This window comes from Ictidomys tridecemlineatus, chromosome 8 (genome assembly GCF_052094955.1).
Source record: "Ictidomys tridecemlineatus isolate mIctTri1 chromosome 8, mIctTri1.hap1, whole genome shotgun sequence".
Lineage (NCBI taxonomy): Eukaryota > Metazoa > Chordata > Mammalia > Rodentia > Sciuridae > Ictidomys > Ictidomys tridecemlineatus.
The window spans coordinates 118,798,936-118,817,553 of record NC_135484.1 but is presented as its reverse complement, the minus strand read 5'-3'; the positions used below and the strand labels follow the sequence as shown (position 1 = coordinate 118,817,553).

Here is an 18,618-nt window from a genome sequence, read left to right as displayed (position 1 = left end):
GACCCTGGCTGAGAAGCAGTCACCACCGGTTCCCTAGCCTTGGGCCAAAGCAGCTTAGGTAGCCAGAACCCCGCCTCTCTGATCCCGATACACTCTCTGCTGGGAGCTGGCTCCAGTGAGCGACCCCCACGGGTTCCCCAGCCCCAGGCCAAAACTGTTCCGGGAGTCAGAACCCAGTCGCCCCAAGCTCAGTGCATGCTCCACTTGGAGCTGGCCTCCACCGGCAGTCTCCGCAGATTCCTCAGACCTGGGCCAGGTTAGCCCCGGGAACCAGAATCCAGCTGCTCAGTGCCCGGCGCACGCCTTTCCAGGCACGAGCCTCTAGGAGTATTCTCCACAAGATCCCCAGTCCCGATCCTGAGCAAGAAATCTGTCTGCTAGACGCAGGCAAATACCAGCCTGAAAACACCTGTTCCGTAGCTGAATGAGCTGAGATCAGTAGAACATGGGGATGATTACATCATCTCTCCAAAATGGCGGCTGCTGTCCTCCTCTGTGGTCCGACCGGTGTCGGTGTCTGGAACCAAGATGGACCACTTCTCTCCTCTGTCTCAAAGCTGGAACTCAGCACTAAGTGCTGCCAATGTACCACTGGTGGGAGCCCCCCAAATCTGTATTGCTGCTCCCCCGCTCCGGCACCTTGCCGCTCCCCAGCGCGAGCCACAGACTCCAGCCGTGGGGCGATCGCCTATCAGGCTATGCGACCCTCCGTGCGGAGAAATGGAGCTCCCACAGCCGAACCTCGCACGATGGAAATCTGTCCACTAGATTCTGGAGCGCCTCAATTTCACTGGAAATTCCCAACAAGATAGCCTTCAGCTGTTTCACATCGTCTTTCTCCGGCTCAGTGACGCGGCGCACTGGGGTGATGCACTCCCTTCGCCGCCATCTTCTCTCTTCCTCCTCCTTCCACATTTTTAAGATTCCTTTTTAAAAAAATACTTGATTTTATTCACATATTTTTCTTTATGTGGTGCTGCTGAGGCTCGAACTCAGTGCCTCACAGATGTTAGGTAAACTCTCTATCCCTGAGTCAAACTTTTATTTTATTTATTTATATGTGGTGCTGACGACTAGGTTCCTCACACATGCTAGGCAAGCGCTCTACCACTTGGCCACAACCCAGTCCCATATGCTCTCCTTTAAAGTTATGTAATTTGAACATGCAGCTCACAAATATGTACAGATATTATTCAGCTTATAAAAACAAATATATGTAAGGGTAAAATTTTTATGATAGAAGTTATGATGTACTCTTTTCTTTCCCTTTTGCCCCCAGGTCCCAAGAGCACCCCAAGTACTGGTGCCCCCAACCTCTTTTACGTTTACACTGTGCCTTGGGGCAGACCTGATCCTGTCAGTGTTTGTCCACATGACCCTATGACCTTGGAAAACTTCCACTATTGTAGAGACTCCATCCCTCAGCTCTAGAATGAGGACAGTGAGAACCAGCTCATGGTATTGTACTAAATCATCATGGGAATGAAGTATAAAATGTTCAACGTAAAATGACCCTCAGTGAATGGTGTGCCTAAGTATTTCTTGGTGGTTATTAGAGAACAGAGACCCTGGCTGTGCCTGGGGGGGGGTCTCTGTGACAGGAGAGGAACAGGGTGTGCAGAATCCTAGGGACTGTTAGAATGTGCCTCTTGGGGCTGGACAAGGCCTCTCCTGACCTGGGTCCCTCTTTACTTCTCTTAGGGGCAGAGGTCCACCTTTGAGACCTCTAGGCCTTTTTCCATGTGCCAGTTCTGAAATCTGTCCACTGGGACTCACCTGTTTCACCCTTGACCATACATGGGCCTGACCTTGCTGGGATTGTGAGGGTCATTATATTCTTCCTGGGTCACTGATGGGTCACACATATGGTCAGTGCCTGTGCTGGCTCTCTGCAACTGATCTGACATTGCAGTAACTGGGGAACATGTTTCAGATACTCTGGTCCAATGTGTCCATTTTGGTGCCTCATCTCCTGATAGGTAGGACCAAATGCCAGGCCCTTCCAGCCTCCCTTTTTTAAGAAAATATTTTTAGTTGTAGATGGACACAATACCTTTATTTTATTTATTTTTATGTGGTGCCGAGAATCAAACCCAGTGCATCGCATGTGCCGGGCAAGGGCTCTACCACTGAGACACATCCCCAGCCCTGCTCCTTCATTTTTATAGCAGCTTTCTCTCAGTCAGGGTCTTTCCATTTACATTTTTAGTTATTGTTTGCTTTTCATTAGTCTAATACATTTCACTCAATTCTCTATAGGCATGTATATTTTTGCCCCTCTGGCCTCACTCCCTTACCCTTTTCTATCTCAGGGCTTGAGTAGGAGGAATATTTTTCCTCCCTGGAATCTCAGATGAGGTAGTGGGTGGATGCTCATATAAAGGGTGGTGAGGAAGGTGCTTTAGCCAGGAGGGCTCAGCAACTGAATTCAGGGTGGGGCTGGGCCAGGCCCTAGCTCCACTAAGAGAAAGAGGCATAAAGATATCTCTCAGCCACTTCTGGTTGGAAATTTCAGGATGTGTTTAATCTGCAGTATGAACAGTATTGGGGGTCTGGGGGAGTTAAGTACTTTATATCAACTGTCACATTTTAGAATCCCAATGCAATTCACACATTTTACATTAACCATTGTTTTATGGTTTAGGCATTTATTCGAAGCTATTTAGAATACACTTAATATAGGAAAAAGAAGAGGTATTTATTACATGTTGGTCATAAAAGAAAGTTAATATTAACCTCGTTAGTATTAGGATAATTTAAATATATACAAGAAAATTTATTTGTGGTTTACTGAATAGTGTTTACTGAATAGTGTTTCTTTTCAAACAGCTGAACAATGATCCTGATGAGCTGGGAGAGGACAGTGCTTAGTACAGCGTCCCCTGCCAGTGCTGTTCAAGGCACTTTGTCACTGCTTCCACGCCCTCTTCCCCAAATGGAGGGCAAAGTGCACCTTGGGAGGGAGAATGCTCAGGTCAGGGTGAGGTAAGCTTTCTGGCCCTGTAATTGAGGAAACTGAGAGTCCAAGGTCCCTTTCAGGATCTTGCTCACTTGAGTTACCTGGGGCAGGGGGCTGGGCTGGGCTGGAGATGTGGTGGTGGGAGGCAGTCTCCTGGCACATCTAGCCTCTCTCTCCTCTAGGAAGTTACTAGATTGATGTTATCAGATGGCAGGGCTCATGGCTTTATCTCTTAAGCTGTGATAATGAGATGGCATAAGTAAAATTTATGTAGCACAGTTCGTGATAGGGTTTCAATGTAATTTTGTTTTCTTTGTTTTGTAAGATTTCCCTGAGATCTCTAGGCCTTGGGGAGTCTGCCCTTGGGGCAGGAATTGGTGGTGGCATTGTGGGGTGGTGGTGACATTTCACCTCTAAGTGAGGTTTTTCTGCAGTGTTTCCGGGATATTGTGGGCACCTTCTTTTTGCTGCTATGCTGCCATCTTCCTGGTAAAGGGAGCAATGTCCAGAGGGCAGGGCACACTCTGCTCCTTTTGCAAGCTTTCACTTTAGATGGTGGAAGGAGCCAAAGAGGGGTTCCTCCTCTAACTGAGAGGGCTTAGTGGGGTCCCTGTGTTCAGAAACTCTGTTAAGATCACTGCAACTTATATCTGGCTCTGCTTTTCCCTCTATTCCGGGAACCAACTGCCTTTTGGAAATGAAGAATTTGGGACCCCAGCATTGGATTTAGAGGCAGAGGATTGGGCTCTGAGAGCAGCTCAGGGCAGATGAAAATTCTGAGGGCAGTTTTGGGGCCTGCTGGGATGATTGCCACTCTGACCTTTTTCCAGCTGCTATGTTTAGAGACGCTTCAGGAAGTCACAGCCTTTCATAGGTGGGAGAACAGAGAAGCAGGTAAGTTGGCTTTGAAGACACCTGTGACCTAAGAGGAGGAATTTAGGGAAAAGCTGGTGGCAGGAAGGAGCAGAGGATGAGGTGGTGGGAGAGGCAGTTGGGGTGGGTAGGTGGGACAGTCTTATTCTAGGAAGACCCAGGAGAAGCTTAATGAGGGTTGTTCCTTTACTCCTTTGTTTTAATGATAATTCTGTAAATTTTTCCTGGAGCAGGCCCTATTCTAATTACGTGTAGTGACTATAAATTCATGTCATTTTCATTACAAACTTGGGGGGTATATGTTGTAACTATGACCATTGTATAGATAAGGAAACGGAGGCCAAGAAGGTCATGTTGAGGGTGGCTGAGCCTGGAAGGCAGCCTAGAAGTCATCTGCTAGAATTTTTCCCTTCTTATGCCACAGACTGCCTTTCCCCTGTTCCTTCCAAATAGTAGGTGGCTTGGGGGTCTTTCTCTGACTAGGGCTCATTATCTCTATGCTCTGTCACCAGGAAGGGTCCCTTACCTCTCAGGTAGAAATCTTTCCCAAAGAAAAAGAAGGCAAGGACAAACCTGTTGTTAGGGAAGTGCTTGGCACCTGCCAAATGAAGCATCATGTCCTGAGCTCACAGTGGAAGGGACTGGGCTGAGAATCAGGTTTAGGTGAACTCCACATCTAAAAATTCAGGACAGGGTTCTGGGCTCCTGTGATGGGACCACAGCCTCCTTGAGGATGTGTCTGTCTCTGACAGTGCCCAGGCCAAACCTGGGAAAAATTAGGGGGCATAAAAAGAGGGAAGCAGGAACTGGATGTCCTTCCTGATGGGGGCCCTGAATCTTGGCCCTTGTTTCTGGGGGTCTTGAGTGGTGTGTGAATAACAGAGAGAGAGAGGAATGCCTTCCACCACAGAGCTCCAGGTATGGGGGCCAAGTAGAGCTGCCTTGTGGTTGGGGTGGGAAAGAAAGGAACAGTTTCTTACCAGTTAACTCTAATGGTTTCCTGATACCACAGTCTTCCCAGAAGGGCTGGAAGGAGCCCAGACTCAGCTGTTTGTCAGTGTCAGAGTTGTGGGGGGCCCAGCACCCTGTTAATATGATGAACCAATAGGAAATGCTTTGCTCCAGCCCTGAGCCCTGCTCTCTCTGCTGAGGTGCTGGAGCTCTGGGCTGGACCTGCCTCCTTCCTGCAGGTCTTGGTCCTCATCCCCATCTCTCTTCGCTGCTCTAAAGATATGGAAGGGTGCTGCAGTCACTCCTTGCTCTGCTGTCTCACTTCCCTGCTTCTCCTTGTCCAGCTGTCCATGGGTGAGTGTCCCCATCTGTCTTCTAACAGCAAGATATAAAAATATTTGTTCTACATTTTCCCTCATTTTTTGTTTTCTTGCCTTTTTTTAGTGCTGCAAGCATTCATTCATTCATTTTATTCCTGAAATATTAATGAAATGTTGATTGTTAGGTGCTATTCTATAAAAGAATCAGACAGAAATTCTGTCATACAGTTTGCCTTCTAGCAGGAGAGAGTGAATAATAACTGCAAGGAGCCAGAGAGGCCTACATGTGTTGGAGGAGATGACCATGATGGGAAATGCAGCAGGGCAGGGTGTGGGCAGTCAGGGGCATGGGAGGCAGTGTGGGCAGGCAGCAGTGTTCAGTGAGGTGGTGTGTAGATGGGAACATAACCCTGGAGAAGGAGGAGTGAGCTGTAGGACCATTTGGAAGGAGGGTTCCTGCAGGGGGAGGAGCCTGTGCAGAGCTGGCAGTGTGCTGAGGTGTGAGGAAGCTCAGAGGCCAGTGTTGCTGGACTAGAGCCCATGGGGAGAGAAGCAGATGGTGAGTTCAGAGAGGTCTTGGGAAGGGGGTGTCCACCTTGTCAGGCCTGGGGAGAAGTGGGGAGACATGTGGAGGCTTTGAGCAGAGCAGCAGCATGGATTAGCTCACCTGTTAAAAGGATCACTGAGGTCAGGAATCCTAGTTATCCTCCAGTTGAGATTTAATGATGGCTGAGAACAGAGTGGAGTGGCACATGGTTTGAGATTAGCTATTTGGAGGCCCTTTGAAGTGTGTCCTGCAGAAGAGTTGCCTCAGAAGCCTAAGTACACCAAGTGGGTGGAGAGTGAGGTGAACTTGCATCTTGAACATGCAGTTATGGGGGTTTCTGTGAATGACGAGAACAGGATTTTCACAGCAGTAGGTAGCATTTGACTCTGTTTTAAAGTGCATATGTATTTCTCTCCTCCATCAGTGGAGGAAAAAAATATAGACTGAAGTAAAAAATGAAGAATTGCAAGAGGAGATTTTCCTGGGTGTGGCTGAATGACCAGAGTGTGACCTAGGTTGCAGGTATGCTCTTTGTCTGTTTTCAGGTTTGTTCTGAGACAGGACAAGTTAGACCTGGGGTTCCCAATGTGTTCTCATTGAACACCCTGGGAACTTCTTGTAAATGTGCATTCATTGGCCCACCCTAGATCTAGTGAATGAGATGTTCTGTGCATGAAATCTTGAGAACCACTGAATTAGAGATTACTTCATGGAAGGGCTTGGAATCAGGAGCAGAAGACAATGAGGGAGTGTCCTTGACATCATTTCTGGCCACATCATTATGATCATAAGACCTCTTCCAAATCTATCAGACTGCAGGGGTCATCTCATGTGGCCCTGCCCCAGCTTTCCTGGCCCTTCCACCTGATGTCGTCTGTTCTATGTTTTTTGGTCTGTGTTTCTCTAACTTCCTTCCTCCTATGTCTGTGTTCACAGAGCAGTTCCAGGTTGTTGGCCCTCAACACCCCATTGTGGCAGTGCTGGGTGAGGATGCTATACTGCCCTGCTTCCTAGTCCCAGCCATGAATGCAGAGAACATGGAACTGAGGTGGTTCCGCACCACACTCTCACAGGCAGTGTTCATCTACTGGAACCAACAGGAACAGTCTGAGGAGCAGATGGCTGAGTACAGAGGGCGGACCTCACTGGTGAGGGACTTCCTTTCTGAAGGGCAGGCTGCTGTGTACATCCACAAGGTCCAGATTTCTGACAATGGAATGTACACCTGCTTCTTCAGACATGGAGGCATCTATGAAGAGGCTGACTTGGAAGTGAAGGTGGCAGGTTAGTTACTTTATGTCTATTCTGGAGACCTTGGGAGTACTGGGTTTGGTGGGAATATCAGGGATCATCCAATTTAGCTTCACATTTTATAGGTGAAATGGGAGAAAAAAGTGGCTCATCTTTTATTCCTTGTTTCAATACAAACACTGTATAGGGAGCATCTAAAATATGTGGGGACTTGTCCTGTGCACCAGAGATATATCAGTGTAACAGAGATTCCAGCTATGAAGAGTTTACTCTCAAGAGACACAGGAGGAAAAATTATAATAAATAATTCAGCATAATATGTTATAAGATGAGAAGTAGTTAAGACAAAAGAATAGTTGGAACTAGGAAAGTGTCTCAGGATATGGGCTGGGAAGTTAGGGCAAGCTGCAGTGTTACATAGGGGCTCAGGCAGAGCCTTATTGATAGTCTGAGCAAGGCTCAAAGGAAGTAGGTATTTTGCCATGTGGATATCTGGGAGGGCAGAGTTTCATGCATAGGGAGCACCTGGAATGAAACCTTTGAAGTAGGAGTATGGTTGATTATTCTGGGTATAATGAGGCCATCATGGTTGGTAGGAGGAGTGAGGGGAGGATGGTAAGAAGTGGCAATACTGGAATAAAGAGATGATCCTGTAATAACACCATTCACAGGTGTAAGGAAGAGGTCATTAGGAGTGGACACCCAGACTAGCACAAGAGCCATGGATGTTGATGGGCTGGAAGGTGAAAAGGCCAAGGGCGTACAACATTGTGATTTTTGCTACTTGCATTTGACCAGATAGTTCTTGATGTTGAGTGTGAGGGCCCTTAGGGTCTCAGGTTGTGGAGTTTGAGGAGAAGTGTTGGAGAGGAAGGCAGTTACTAGATCAGTAAAGGCTTTGTGTGCTGTTTTATGGAGTTGGATGCAGAGTAGGGGGAATCCTAAACAGAGCCATGCAGGGAATGCTCATGTTGGCAGTTTGAATGGATGGATGGGAGGTGAGCAAGAAGGAGGCATGGAGTGCAGATATGATGTGGAGAGAATGAGTGACTGACCTGAGGCATGGCAGTGGGGTGGGAGAGGAGGGGTCAGACAGGTTTAGAAACTAGAGTCAACTGAGTAGATTGTAGTCACAGAGTTTGGAAGGGGAGAAGAGTTCAGAGACTTCCAGGGTTTTATTTGAATCATTTGTTGTTTTGTGGCAGGACTATTGATAATTATGTGTCAGTTCTACTGCTGCAATAATGCTGTGTATCAAACAGCCACAATCTCAGGTGCATTTGGCAATAAAAATATATTTAATTCAGGTACTAAGTGAGTTCAACTAATTGGGGCTGAACTTGGCTAATCTCACCTGGGTTTACTCACATCTTTGGTCATATTTCAGAAATATATTAAAACCAGAATATTCCTTCCATGCTAGGAGAAAACACTTTTAGTACTGAATGAGCATCAAACCAGAGTGTGATACATAGTATGGTGATCTGTGAATGTATTACACAACCAGAAAAAAAATTTCATCATTCTCTTTAGAGCCAATCATATATAATCTCCTGTATATTTGTTTTCAAGATGAACAATGAGTAATCCTCAACTAAGTTGGCTCAAAGCTCTATTTGTTCCATATAACTCATCCTAAATTTACCTGGTAGTTTGGGAGACCATCTGTGTCATCTAATAGGCTTTATCTGGAAGCACAATAAACTTCTCCTGGTTTATGACAGGAAGTAGTTTTATAACTTGGAGCAAGATGCCCACATAAGTTAGGCTCCTATCTTCCCACAAAAAGGGAGCAGAGTGTTGCTATCTTCCCTGATGTTTACATTTCAAAGAAATGGCTCCCAGGTCCTGAGCCACAAAGCTGGCAGAAAAACTAACCAGTTTTCAAAATCATATACAAACATTTCAAAAGAGGCGAAAGTACCTATTTGTAATTAACATTTCCTAATGCAAATGGTATAAGAAAAAGGAATAAAATCTTTTATTCAACAAGGAGAATTAAGCTTTTTACTTGTAATTTTTATTTGTTCTTAAGTCAGCTGAAAAGTTCACCAGGTGCGTCTTGATTGGCTGTGCTCATGTTTCAGGTTGTCATGTGGCTGACCTAGGGCAGCTGTAGCAGGTAGACCAGGCAATGACCCATGAGTCCATTCTCCACTGGGTAGCCCCGTATTGTCCTTCTGTGGAAATGGCAGAGAGTAAAACCAAGGTGCAAGAGCTTTTCAAACCTCTGCACTAGTCACATTAGCTAATTTCTCATTGGGTAAATCAAATCTCGTGACTGGGCCCAGAGGCAGAAGATAAAGGCACTAAAAAGTGTGTGGAAGTGGGAGAACTAGGTATAAAGAAGGATGAGGAATTAGGGAGATTTTAAATTTTGTTTTATCACAAGTGGTGCAAATTTATGATTTCAGTTTGGAGTTTTGAGTTTGAGGTGTATGGGTGTATGTGAGGAAACCTGGTAAAGATAACTCATGGGAACATGGGTATAGCAGAAGAGAATTCAGGATACAAGGTGGTCACTCAATATAATTTTGGACGTGATGTACACAGAGAGTCAGATGTCCCAGGAGAGTCTATGAGGTGAGAAGACTGAGATTCAAGGAGGGAGTCCTGGGACCATATTCTTCCTGTTTGCCTTAGACTTCACAGTTGGGGAGCAGAACCCACTGCCCTCTGTGGGTTTTTGTCCTCTTTCCTTTTCTTCCCTCTTCCCATAGAACTCTCAGAATTCAACATGAATCCTTCCTTCTGAAGTTTTGTGATATCTAGGCAACTCTGGGGTCTCAGGGCCCAAGGTGGCCTCCTGGGGCTCCACAGCTTCCTTCCCACAGGGATGGGCTCTGACCCCCAAGTGCACATAGAAGGGCCAGAAGAGGATGGAGTGCGTGTGGTGTGCAAAGCCTCAGGATGGTTCCCAAAGCCCCAGGTGCAGTGGAGAGACCTCAGTGGAAACAAGTTCCCAGCACTTTCTGAGGCCCACACCCAAGACACTGAGGAGCTGTTCAGTGTGGAGGCCACTCTGGTGGTGAGAGACAGTTCTGTGGGGAATGTGACCTGCTCTGTCCTCAACCCTGTCCTGGACCAGGAGAAGGCCATGGCTATTTACATCCCAGGTCAGTGCTGCTTTCCACTCCCAGCAGAGCTGTGGGGAGGGGCTGGCCTCTCTGAGTGTGCTGGCTCTCCTGGGTGTGCCCCTGACCTCTGTCTGCCTGGGCCACAGAGCCCTTCTTCCCTCAGGCTTCTCCCTGGAAGCCAGCATTTGTGGTGATCCTGACCATGCTGGTGCTCCTACTCTTGGGGGCTTGCTATTTTGTCACCAAAGAACATTTGACAAAGATTCAGGTGAGGCAGGAAAAGGAGCATCTGCCGCAGCTTAAGGAGGAGGAACAGCAGGCAAAGGAAGAGGTGCTGAAGGCCAATGGTAAGACCCCACAGGGCAAGTGCAGACCTGGTGGTGAGTGGGACAGCTGACAGGGGCCAGGGTCTGGGGTCCAGCTCTCTAGGGAGATCCAGGGTCCTGGACCCAGAGGAGGTGACTGAGGAGATCAGTGAGGACAGCTAGAGACTGGTGGGGGTTGGGTGGGTTTGTAGTTAGAAATCTGAGTGAACAGAAACATTTTCTTAGGTTTTTCCAGACACACAGTCTTTCCTTTTCTTGGGGATGGGTGGTCATAATTTTTTTTCATTTATTTTTAGATGACCTTAAGGCAGATCTCAGTAAGTTCTTCTTTCCCTTCTGAATTTTTTGTTTCCTTGGTAGCAGATGTTCTTGTTCCTAGCTCCCTTCTTTCTTGTTTTTCAGATCAGAGGAAAGCTGCTTATCTGTCTGGTAAGTGGCTCTCCAGGTATTCCTTGTTTCCTTATCTTACCTGTGTCCTGGTATCCCCTCTACTTGTTTTTGTCTAGGCACAGACATGTGGGCCCCATCCCTGGGAATCTAGTGGAAGCCAGAACACTGGTCCCTGGGCATTCCTTGGTCTAGGCTGCTATTTCCTTCTTAGTGCATGGAAACCTGGGTATGATGGTGACCCGTGGTGCTTCATGTATTCTGCATCTTATTTCAACCCTGGCTTGCACATTATATTGTTTTTCTTCCTTCAATGCCTCTAGCTGTTGAACTGTACCTAGAATATTAAAGACAGTATGATTTTATTAAATGATCTATATAAATAAATGGTGTCATTAAGTTTAGAAGTGTGACCTTCTGTTTGTGTCCCTACAAATTACCAGTGAGGGATTATGTTTTCTCCAGCTCCTGAAGGTGCTAATTCAAGGGGGCTGCTCATCACAGGTGGAAATGTGGTGCAGTGAACCATGTACTTCCTAAAAAGTGGTTCTTATTGTCTAGAAATACTTCACATTTTAAAAATTGGGCAGTTTTACCCCAGAACTCATTGCTGGCTCTAAATCATTCTTCATTTTTGGTAATTTCCCAAGTGTCTTTTTTAATTTTATTTTTTCATTTTGTGGTGCTAAGGCATGAACCTGGAGCCACGTACATGCTAGGCAAGAACTCTACCATGGTGTACATTTCCACCCCTTTTCAAATATATCTTTGCTAGAAAATGCTTGGATATAATAATACCCCTGAGAATTGTGGAGTGAATTATATTTTATTCTCTCAAATATTTTCCCACATAATTTTTATCCTTAGTGGCAAAACTGAATAAAGACAGATAGAATATGAATTGTTATGAGTTTTGAGGCAGATGGTTTTCTGACAGAGAGAAAGCAGTGGGGCAGTGGTAGAAGTTGGCCTGTAAAGCCACCATCTTGATCTGTGGTCCAGGGCATTTCCCACAACACCCTGCAGTCCCTGAATACTGCAAGAGGCCATCTCCTTTCTGGCTCCCTCCTCCTGTGGGTAGTCTCATCTTTAGAATGGAGGGGAGGCCAAGACAGGCACATTCATGCTGAGCAGGCTTGTTTTAGCTGTGGTCTCACCACTGTGTGTTCCCTTTCAGCCTGGAGGAAGGCCCCCCTGTATGCAGGTACGTGACTCTGATGTGTCATTGACCTTCCCTCCTCCAGGATCCTCCTCTGACATCTGTATCAGTGGCCTCCATCCAGGATGAGATATGTTTCCTGCTCTCTCTTCTCTAATTTGTTTCTCACCTTCCCAGTAAAGACTTTTAACTTCTCTTGTTTTTTTTTTACTTTCATAATCATCACACATTAATCTGTCCCCTCCCCAAACTAATGAAAGCCAAACACAACAGGAAAGCAAAATTGTCCTAAATGGATAGAGAAATGATTGTAACTTGCATTGGAAGACCACAGGGACTTCTTCTGTTTGGATCACAGAACTCACCCCATATTCCTATCTTTGAAACACTCTTCATTTTTTTAAACAGTTTTTTAGTTGAAAATGGACACAATACCTTTATTTTATTTTTACATGGTGCTGAGGATCGAACACAGTGCCTCATGTATGATAGGTGAGCACTCTACTTTTGAGCCCCAACTTCAGCCCTCAATTATTCTTCATTTTTGATAATTTCCCAAATGTCTTTTTAAATTTTTATTTTAGTTTTTTATGTTGTGGTGCTGAGGAGTGAACCTGTTCTAGGCCCATCCTCCCCTGCAGGCTAGGGTTAGCCATACCCCTGAAAACATAGCATTTAACTGGTATTTGTGGTTGGTGCAGTGACACTGGAGCGTTCAGTTGTGAGCAGAGACTGGATGGAACAGGGTTGAAACTGTGGATAGGAATTGATGGTCTCCAAAAAATTTCAGAAATCATATTTGACAGTTTAGGAATTTCATCTTCCTAATGTGGGGCCTGGGTTCTCTCTTCCCTTTACCCCAGATTCCTACTGTTTGGGTTCAGGTTTGGTTTTCTTGTTTTTTTCTTGTCCTCTGGATATTAGTCTTCTCTCAGCCACCTCCAACTCTGACTCGCTGTCCTAGCTGGGTTTCTTCTAAGCACCTTGGTTTCTGAGAAATGAGTTTTTGGTGTTCAGAATTTGGTGTCCAGGATGCTTAGGGGATCTGTGAACCATTTGAAATTATATACAAAGTCTGTGTTTGTGTTACAGAAACACAATGCAATTTATGATGTTCACAACAATTTTCTTGCTTTTAAGAAAATTTTCATTTGTGTTTTTTTAATGTGTGAAGATCATAAAAGAAGAAATCTGGAGAGTTTAATACTGTTTACCTGAGAAAGGGTTGGAACAAATAAGAGAATAAGGGTGAGGGGGAGGAGAGAGGAGGTGAGAAAGAAAGTAGAGTGCCCAAGATTTACATAGACATTTGGGGTGTGCTGAAGCAGTGAGAGCTGGAAAATCCCATCCAAGGTGGTTTGAGTTGAGTGAAGAGGATCTGCAGGTTCCTTGAGTGCATGAAATGCAACCAACTCCTTGATACATCTTTGATAGTTTTCAGTGAATACATTGTGTGTGTGCGTGTGTGTGTGTGTGTGTGTGTGTGTGAATTCCATTAAGCCATTTCTAAGTAATCATCTCATTGAATTTGTGATAATGAGACCACCTCCTCCTTCCAGTAGCAGTTAGGACAGACATATGCTAAGGCAGTTTCCAATGCAATGAAAAATAATTCAGAGGACTCTTTAACTCTGGGGTTGAGTTTAGGACCTGTGCCATCTGAATTTGTATAATATGCCCTTTTCCTGCTCTGAATGTTTCTTTTTCACATCAGAGATAAAGACTGTGTGAGAAAGTACAGGGTGAGTCATGGCATCAAGGAGGCTTTGGATTCAGATGTATGAGGAACACTCTTTGAGAATCTTAATGATTTTCCTGGGGACATGTTTATTAAAAAAGAAAGATCAAATGGTCTTTTAAAAAACCATCTTCCCATTCTCTGCTGAATCATTGTCTATAAGTTTTCATGTATAACTTGCATACTCTTTTATTTTGTAAGGATAAACACCATTGCTGTACTAGAATCAACACTGTCATATTGACAGGTGCATAGTGTGAGGTGGACAGATGTCTATTTCATCTTGTTCATGAAATTGTAACAATGAGGTATAAATTAAATGTTTCTATGGGAATCATATGAAGGCTGCATTAAGGTGCATAGCATGGTACTTGACACACTGGAAAGTCTCAAAAGGTTTTCTTCTTTTACTCCTTCTTCTTTTCTCCCCCTTCTGCTTCCTTCTCCTCTCTTTTCTTCTTCTTTGATAATCTCAGTCAATTATTATATATAAAATTATAATTGGATTCCAACTAATGTCTTAGTAAAAAATAAGCAAAGTTTACTTTTCTTCAAGGGTCATCTGAGTCTGCTCAGCCATTTTATATTATCTAGTTTCTATCAAGCAACTCAACAAAGATGGAAATACCAATGTTTGTGATTGAACATGTATTAGTAGAAATGGGGAGCACAAATTTAAACACAAATCTTTAAGATAGAAAAACATTGTTTAGTTATTATGTTTATCATTCTAATCTTGTTCCTGAAGCTCTGCCCTGTTGGAGGAAAAAGCTTTACAGTTGAAGACATTTTGGAGTGTATGACATATGAAAGCTTTGCTTCGATCAACTACCTTCCTGTGCTCTTCCCAAAAGAGCCTTGTAATGATGGGGGAAGAAGGACCATGTGTTTTCTCTTAGTTATTTCAGGTACTGTCCATCAGGAATCTAGTCTTAACTGGTTCATAAGACCCTTGGGTTGGTGTCTCCTGAGAAAAGGCAGGGCTCATCTCATTGCTTGGTCCTCCTTCCCTTGACCCTGAGATAAAGTCCAAGGTCGGTGTCACTGATTCTTGGTTGCCATTGGACTTTTTCCTCTAATCTTCAGGCCTTTTCTGGTTCACTGACTCACTGGGCCCCTGTCTTTTCACCATCTAGCAGAGAATGTGAGATTTTCCTGGTACTCAGTTTCCTAAGTGCAGGAGACAGGGAGGTTCATGGTTTCTGCAAGCACATTTCTCTGCCAGTGCTTTGTTCCACATGGGGTGTGTCATCTATGTGGGCATGTTAGTTTTCTATTTGCTGCCAAGTTACTACAAAATTAGTAGCTTGGGGCTGGGCTTATGACTCAGTGGTAGAGCACTCGCCTAGCACTTGCGAGGCCCTGGGTTCGATTCTCAGCACCACATAAAAAAATAAAGGTATTGACAACTACAACTAAAAAATAAATATTTAAAACAATTAGTAGCTTAAACCAACACAAATATATTATCTTACATGTGTGTAGGTCAGAAGTCCAAGAAGGTGTGGACAAGGCTGTGTTCTTTTCTGGAGGCTTTTGTCTTGTGTGGTTTCTAGAGGCCATCTGTATTCCCTCATTTGGGGGCCCATTCTTTCATCTTCAAAGCCAGCAACACAGTATGTGTTTGACCTTGTTTCTGTGATTCTATCTGCTTCTCTGACACAGCCAAGAAAGGTCTCTGTTCACAAGGATTCATGTGATTAGTTTGGACTCATGTAAGAATCCAGAATAATCTCCCCCGCTCAAGACCCTGAATCTTAGTCACATTTGTAAAGTGGCCTAGTCATGGATTTAACACATTCACACTTTATGGAGTTTAGGAATTTGGTTTATATCATATCTGGAAGTTTTAAAACTCTTCAGGCAATTCTTGTGGGAGGCAAATGAACAGTTCCAATATTTTTGGGTTCCCAGATATCTGTAAGGATGTTTTTCTCCTATTGGTCTGTGAGAAGTAGAAGAAAAGTCACTAGTGTTGACCTCTCACTGGATATATTTGTTTTCTTCTTTGAACTTCTTTCTCTCCCATCTTAAAACCCTTTCCATTGCCACCTAACTAAATAAGATTTCTCTGAGTTTCCTGCACTCATGATTTATAGTAATCTTTTAAGTATAGCTAAGCTAGATGTAATTATCTACTCATGGCTTAGAGTTAATCTTACAAGTTCAGCACAGTCAGTTCTTTATAAGTAAATGGAGGTCTTGGAAATTTTGTTAACCTCAATTATATCTCAAGATGACCCAGTTTTCAGGATGGTTGTGTGTCTTTGTCTTGAGAAAGTATTGTTTGGTAGCTAAATCTTAACAGTGACATTTCAGATAGATACCTAGCATTTTGATCCCAGCATGTTAAGCTTTTGGGCTTAGTCTTCATGGGAAGCTTGCAGCAGGATGTGTGAGTGATGTGTGTATATAGGTGTGTGTGTGTAAGAAAAAAATACAGCAGCTGAATGTTTTCAAGCAGATTTTCCCTTCCTCCTCCCACATTGCTGTGTTTCAGAAGTCTGGGTGCTGTCCCTGATGTGTAGAGACCCTGCAAATTCCTGATATGAGATGTGTGTTCTCTCGTAGATTGGCGGAAGGAACGGTTCCAAGCCTGTGAGTGACTGTGTGCTTCCAGATGTTCCTCCTGTTGCCCTCATGGCTTCTGGCTTCTCCTTAAGTTCTCTGTGGTGATTCAGGTGCTGGCATCACCAATGGTGTTGCTGTGGCAGAAGTGATGGTCACAACACTGGTTCCGGTTCTCAAGAGTTCTGTCACAAGTCTGTCCCCCAAATCAGCCTCTGGCTCCTTCTCCTGATGTGGGCTTGAGTTACAAGATTCATATCTCAGGAGGCTTATCTCCTCCTCAGCTCAGGCAGCTCTGTGGCTGTGAGGTGGTAGGTGGCTGTGTGCTTTGTTTCGGGGCAGGAGAGGACCTTACATGACTGACAATTCTCTCAACAGGGCCTGTCACTCTGGATTCAGACTCTGCTCACCGCAGGCTTTTTGTCTCTCATGAAAAGATGCGTCTGACCTGGAAGGACCGCTCTGTGTTCCGTGATGAAAAATGCAGTGATCTGGGTCTTGAGGGCATCACATCAGGAAGATGGTACTGGGAAGTGGAGATAGAGAATAAATTCTTAAGAAAGTGGACTCTGGGAGTCTGTAGGAAAGATGAGAGGAGAACAGGCTGCTACCTAGAATCATCACAAAGTGGGTTTTGGGTCATGGGTAAAGATAACAAAAGGTATTTTGCCCTAACAGATCCTGAGACTTCTTTATCTCCTAGGAATGATCTTTGCAAAGTGGGAGTTTTCCTGGACTACAGTGAAGGGGATGTCTCCTTCTATAACATGACTGATGGGTCTCATATTTTCTCTTTCCCTCCCGCCTCCTTCTCTGGAGCTCTCCTTCCATACTTCATGCTTCCGTATGGACGTGTGTCCATGACCATCCGCTCCATAGAGAGTGGGTCTGAGGAGCTTTCTGAACTCCTTAGCAATTCTCCAACTTTGGAGGAAACCCTGAGCACCCCAATGGAGGGGTTCAGCTCAGGTTGTGGTGTTGATGGAGCTCCCCCAGAGACTGAATCTCTGTTACCTCCCTGACATTCCCAGGTTTTGTCCACATTGGTCCCTTGCTGTCTGTGATCCCTCACTGTGGATCTTCTGGGGCTATAGACTCCCTGTGTCAAAAGCCCATGATATGAGACTTGGACTGTTCGGTGGGCTTTTCCTTCTGCTCTGTGTTAAGATTTCAGATGTGTGGTTATGAGAGTTCAGTTCATATCTTATATTCAGAGAGCAAAAGATAAAATTTGGCTATTTTGTAACTGGTTTAGAGAATGTGCAATTTAACTGAGGAGCCCTATGTTTTGGTATTAAAAAGTATTTCAAGCAGCTGTAGCAACACATACCTATAGTCCCATCTACTGGGAAGGCTAAGGCACGTGGATCAATTTATCCCATAAGTTTGAGACCAGCCTGGCCAACAGGATGATACTCTGTTTCCGAAAACAAAACAAAACAAAAAATTCAAACAAAGGAAAGATTTCATTACTGCACCTCCATGTGTGTAGTGGAACCTCGAGGTTGAAAGTGGTCCCTAGTTCTATTTTTGCAGATTTGGACTATCAGATGACCATTCATTATCAAAAAATTTCCAGCAAAATGGATAAGTGTGTTATTCAGTTTTTTTTGTCTCTGTGACAAAATACTGAGAAAATCAACCTAAAGGAGGAAAGATTTATTTTCCTCTTAGTTTTATTGGTTTCATTCCATAGTCACCTGGCTGCGTTGTTTCTGAGGTAGAACGTCATGTCATGACAGGGAGCAGGTAGTGGAGTGAGTGGCTCACCTTATGGCAGACATAAGGCAAGAGAGGGAGAGAGAAAGTGAGGGGGGGAGAGGAGAGGGAAGGAGGAGGAGAGGAGAAAGAATGAGAGAGAGAGAGAGGAGAGAGAGAGGGAGAGAGAGAGAGAGAGAGAGAGAGAGAGAGAGAGAGAGAGAGAGAGAGAGAGAGAGAAGGGGCCAAGACATAGTCTTCAAGGACACAGTCACAGTTACCTACTTCCTTCCTCTTTCCTAGTCCGAACCCATTGAAGTTTCTACCACCTCCCAAAGGGCCACCAGCTGGAGACCAAACTTTTAACACATGAGCCTTTGGAGGATATTTCAGTTCTAAACTACAATGAATGATAGAATTTTAAGAGAGGAGTCCAACATTCTATGTTATCTGCTTCCTATTCTGGGATGAATATAACATACCTATTTTTCCATAATTCAGTAAATTTCTGGTACCATTGATAATGTTGTGATATGTTAATCCAGGGAATTAAGGATAAGGCAATGGATCCCCTCCTTAAAAAGCTATTAGTACATATTCATTCTATAAAATATTGGTTCTTATTGTGACAATTTCATACATGCATATACTATACTTTGATCATATCCCCCTTTCTGCTACCCTCTTTGACTTTTCCTTACATTTCCACGTTGTGTCTATACTACAACTGAGGAAAGACAAGATTTATTAGCGTAAACATTAAT

At 44.5% G+C, this 18,618-nt stretch overlaps 1 protein-coding gene across 1 annotated transcript; it reads left to right on the top strand.

The window, feature by feature from the left end:
* Positions 1-6,618: 6,618 nt before the first annotated feature.
* On the top strand, positions 6,619-17,977 carry LOC144365936 (butyrophilin-like protein 1). Its single transcript, XM_078018645.1, has 8 exons — positions 6,619-6,934; positions 9,736-10,017; positions 10,125-10,358; positions 10,463-10,621; positions 10,707-10,733; positions 11,869-11,895; positions 16,160-16,186; positions 16,535-17,977. Exons 1-8 carry the CDS (start codon positions 6,673-6,675, stop codon positions 17,176-17,178), a joined length of 1,662 nt encoding a protein of 553 aa, XP_077874771.1. The 5' UTR covers positions 6,619-6,672; the 3' UTR covers positions 17,179-17,977.
* Positions 17,978-18,618: the final 641 nt, after the last annotated feature.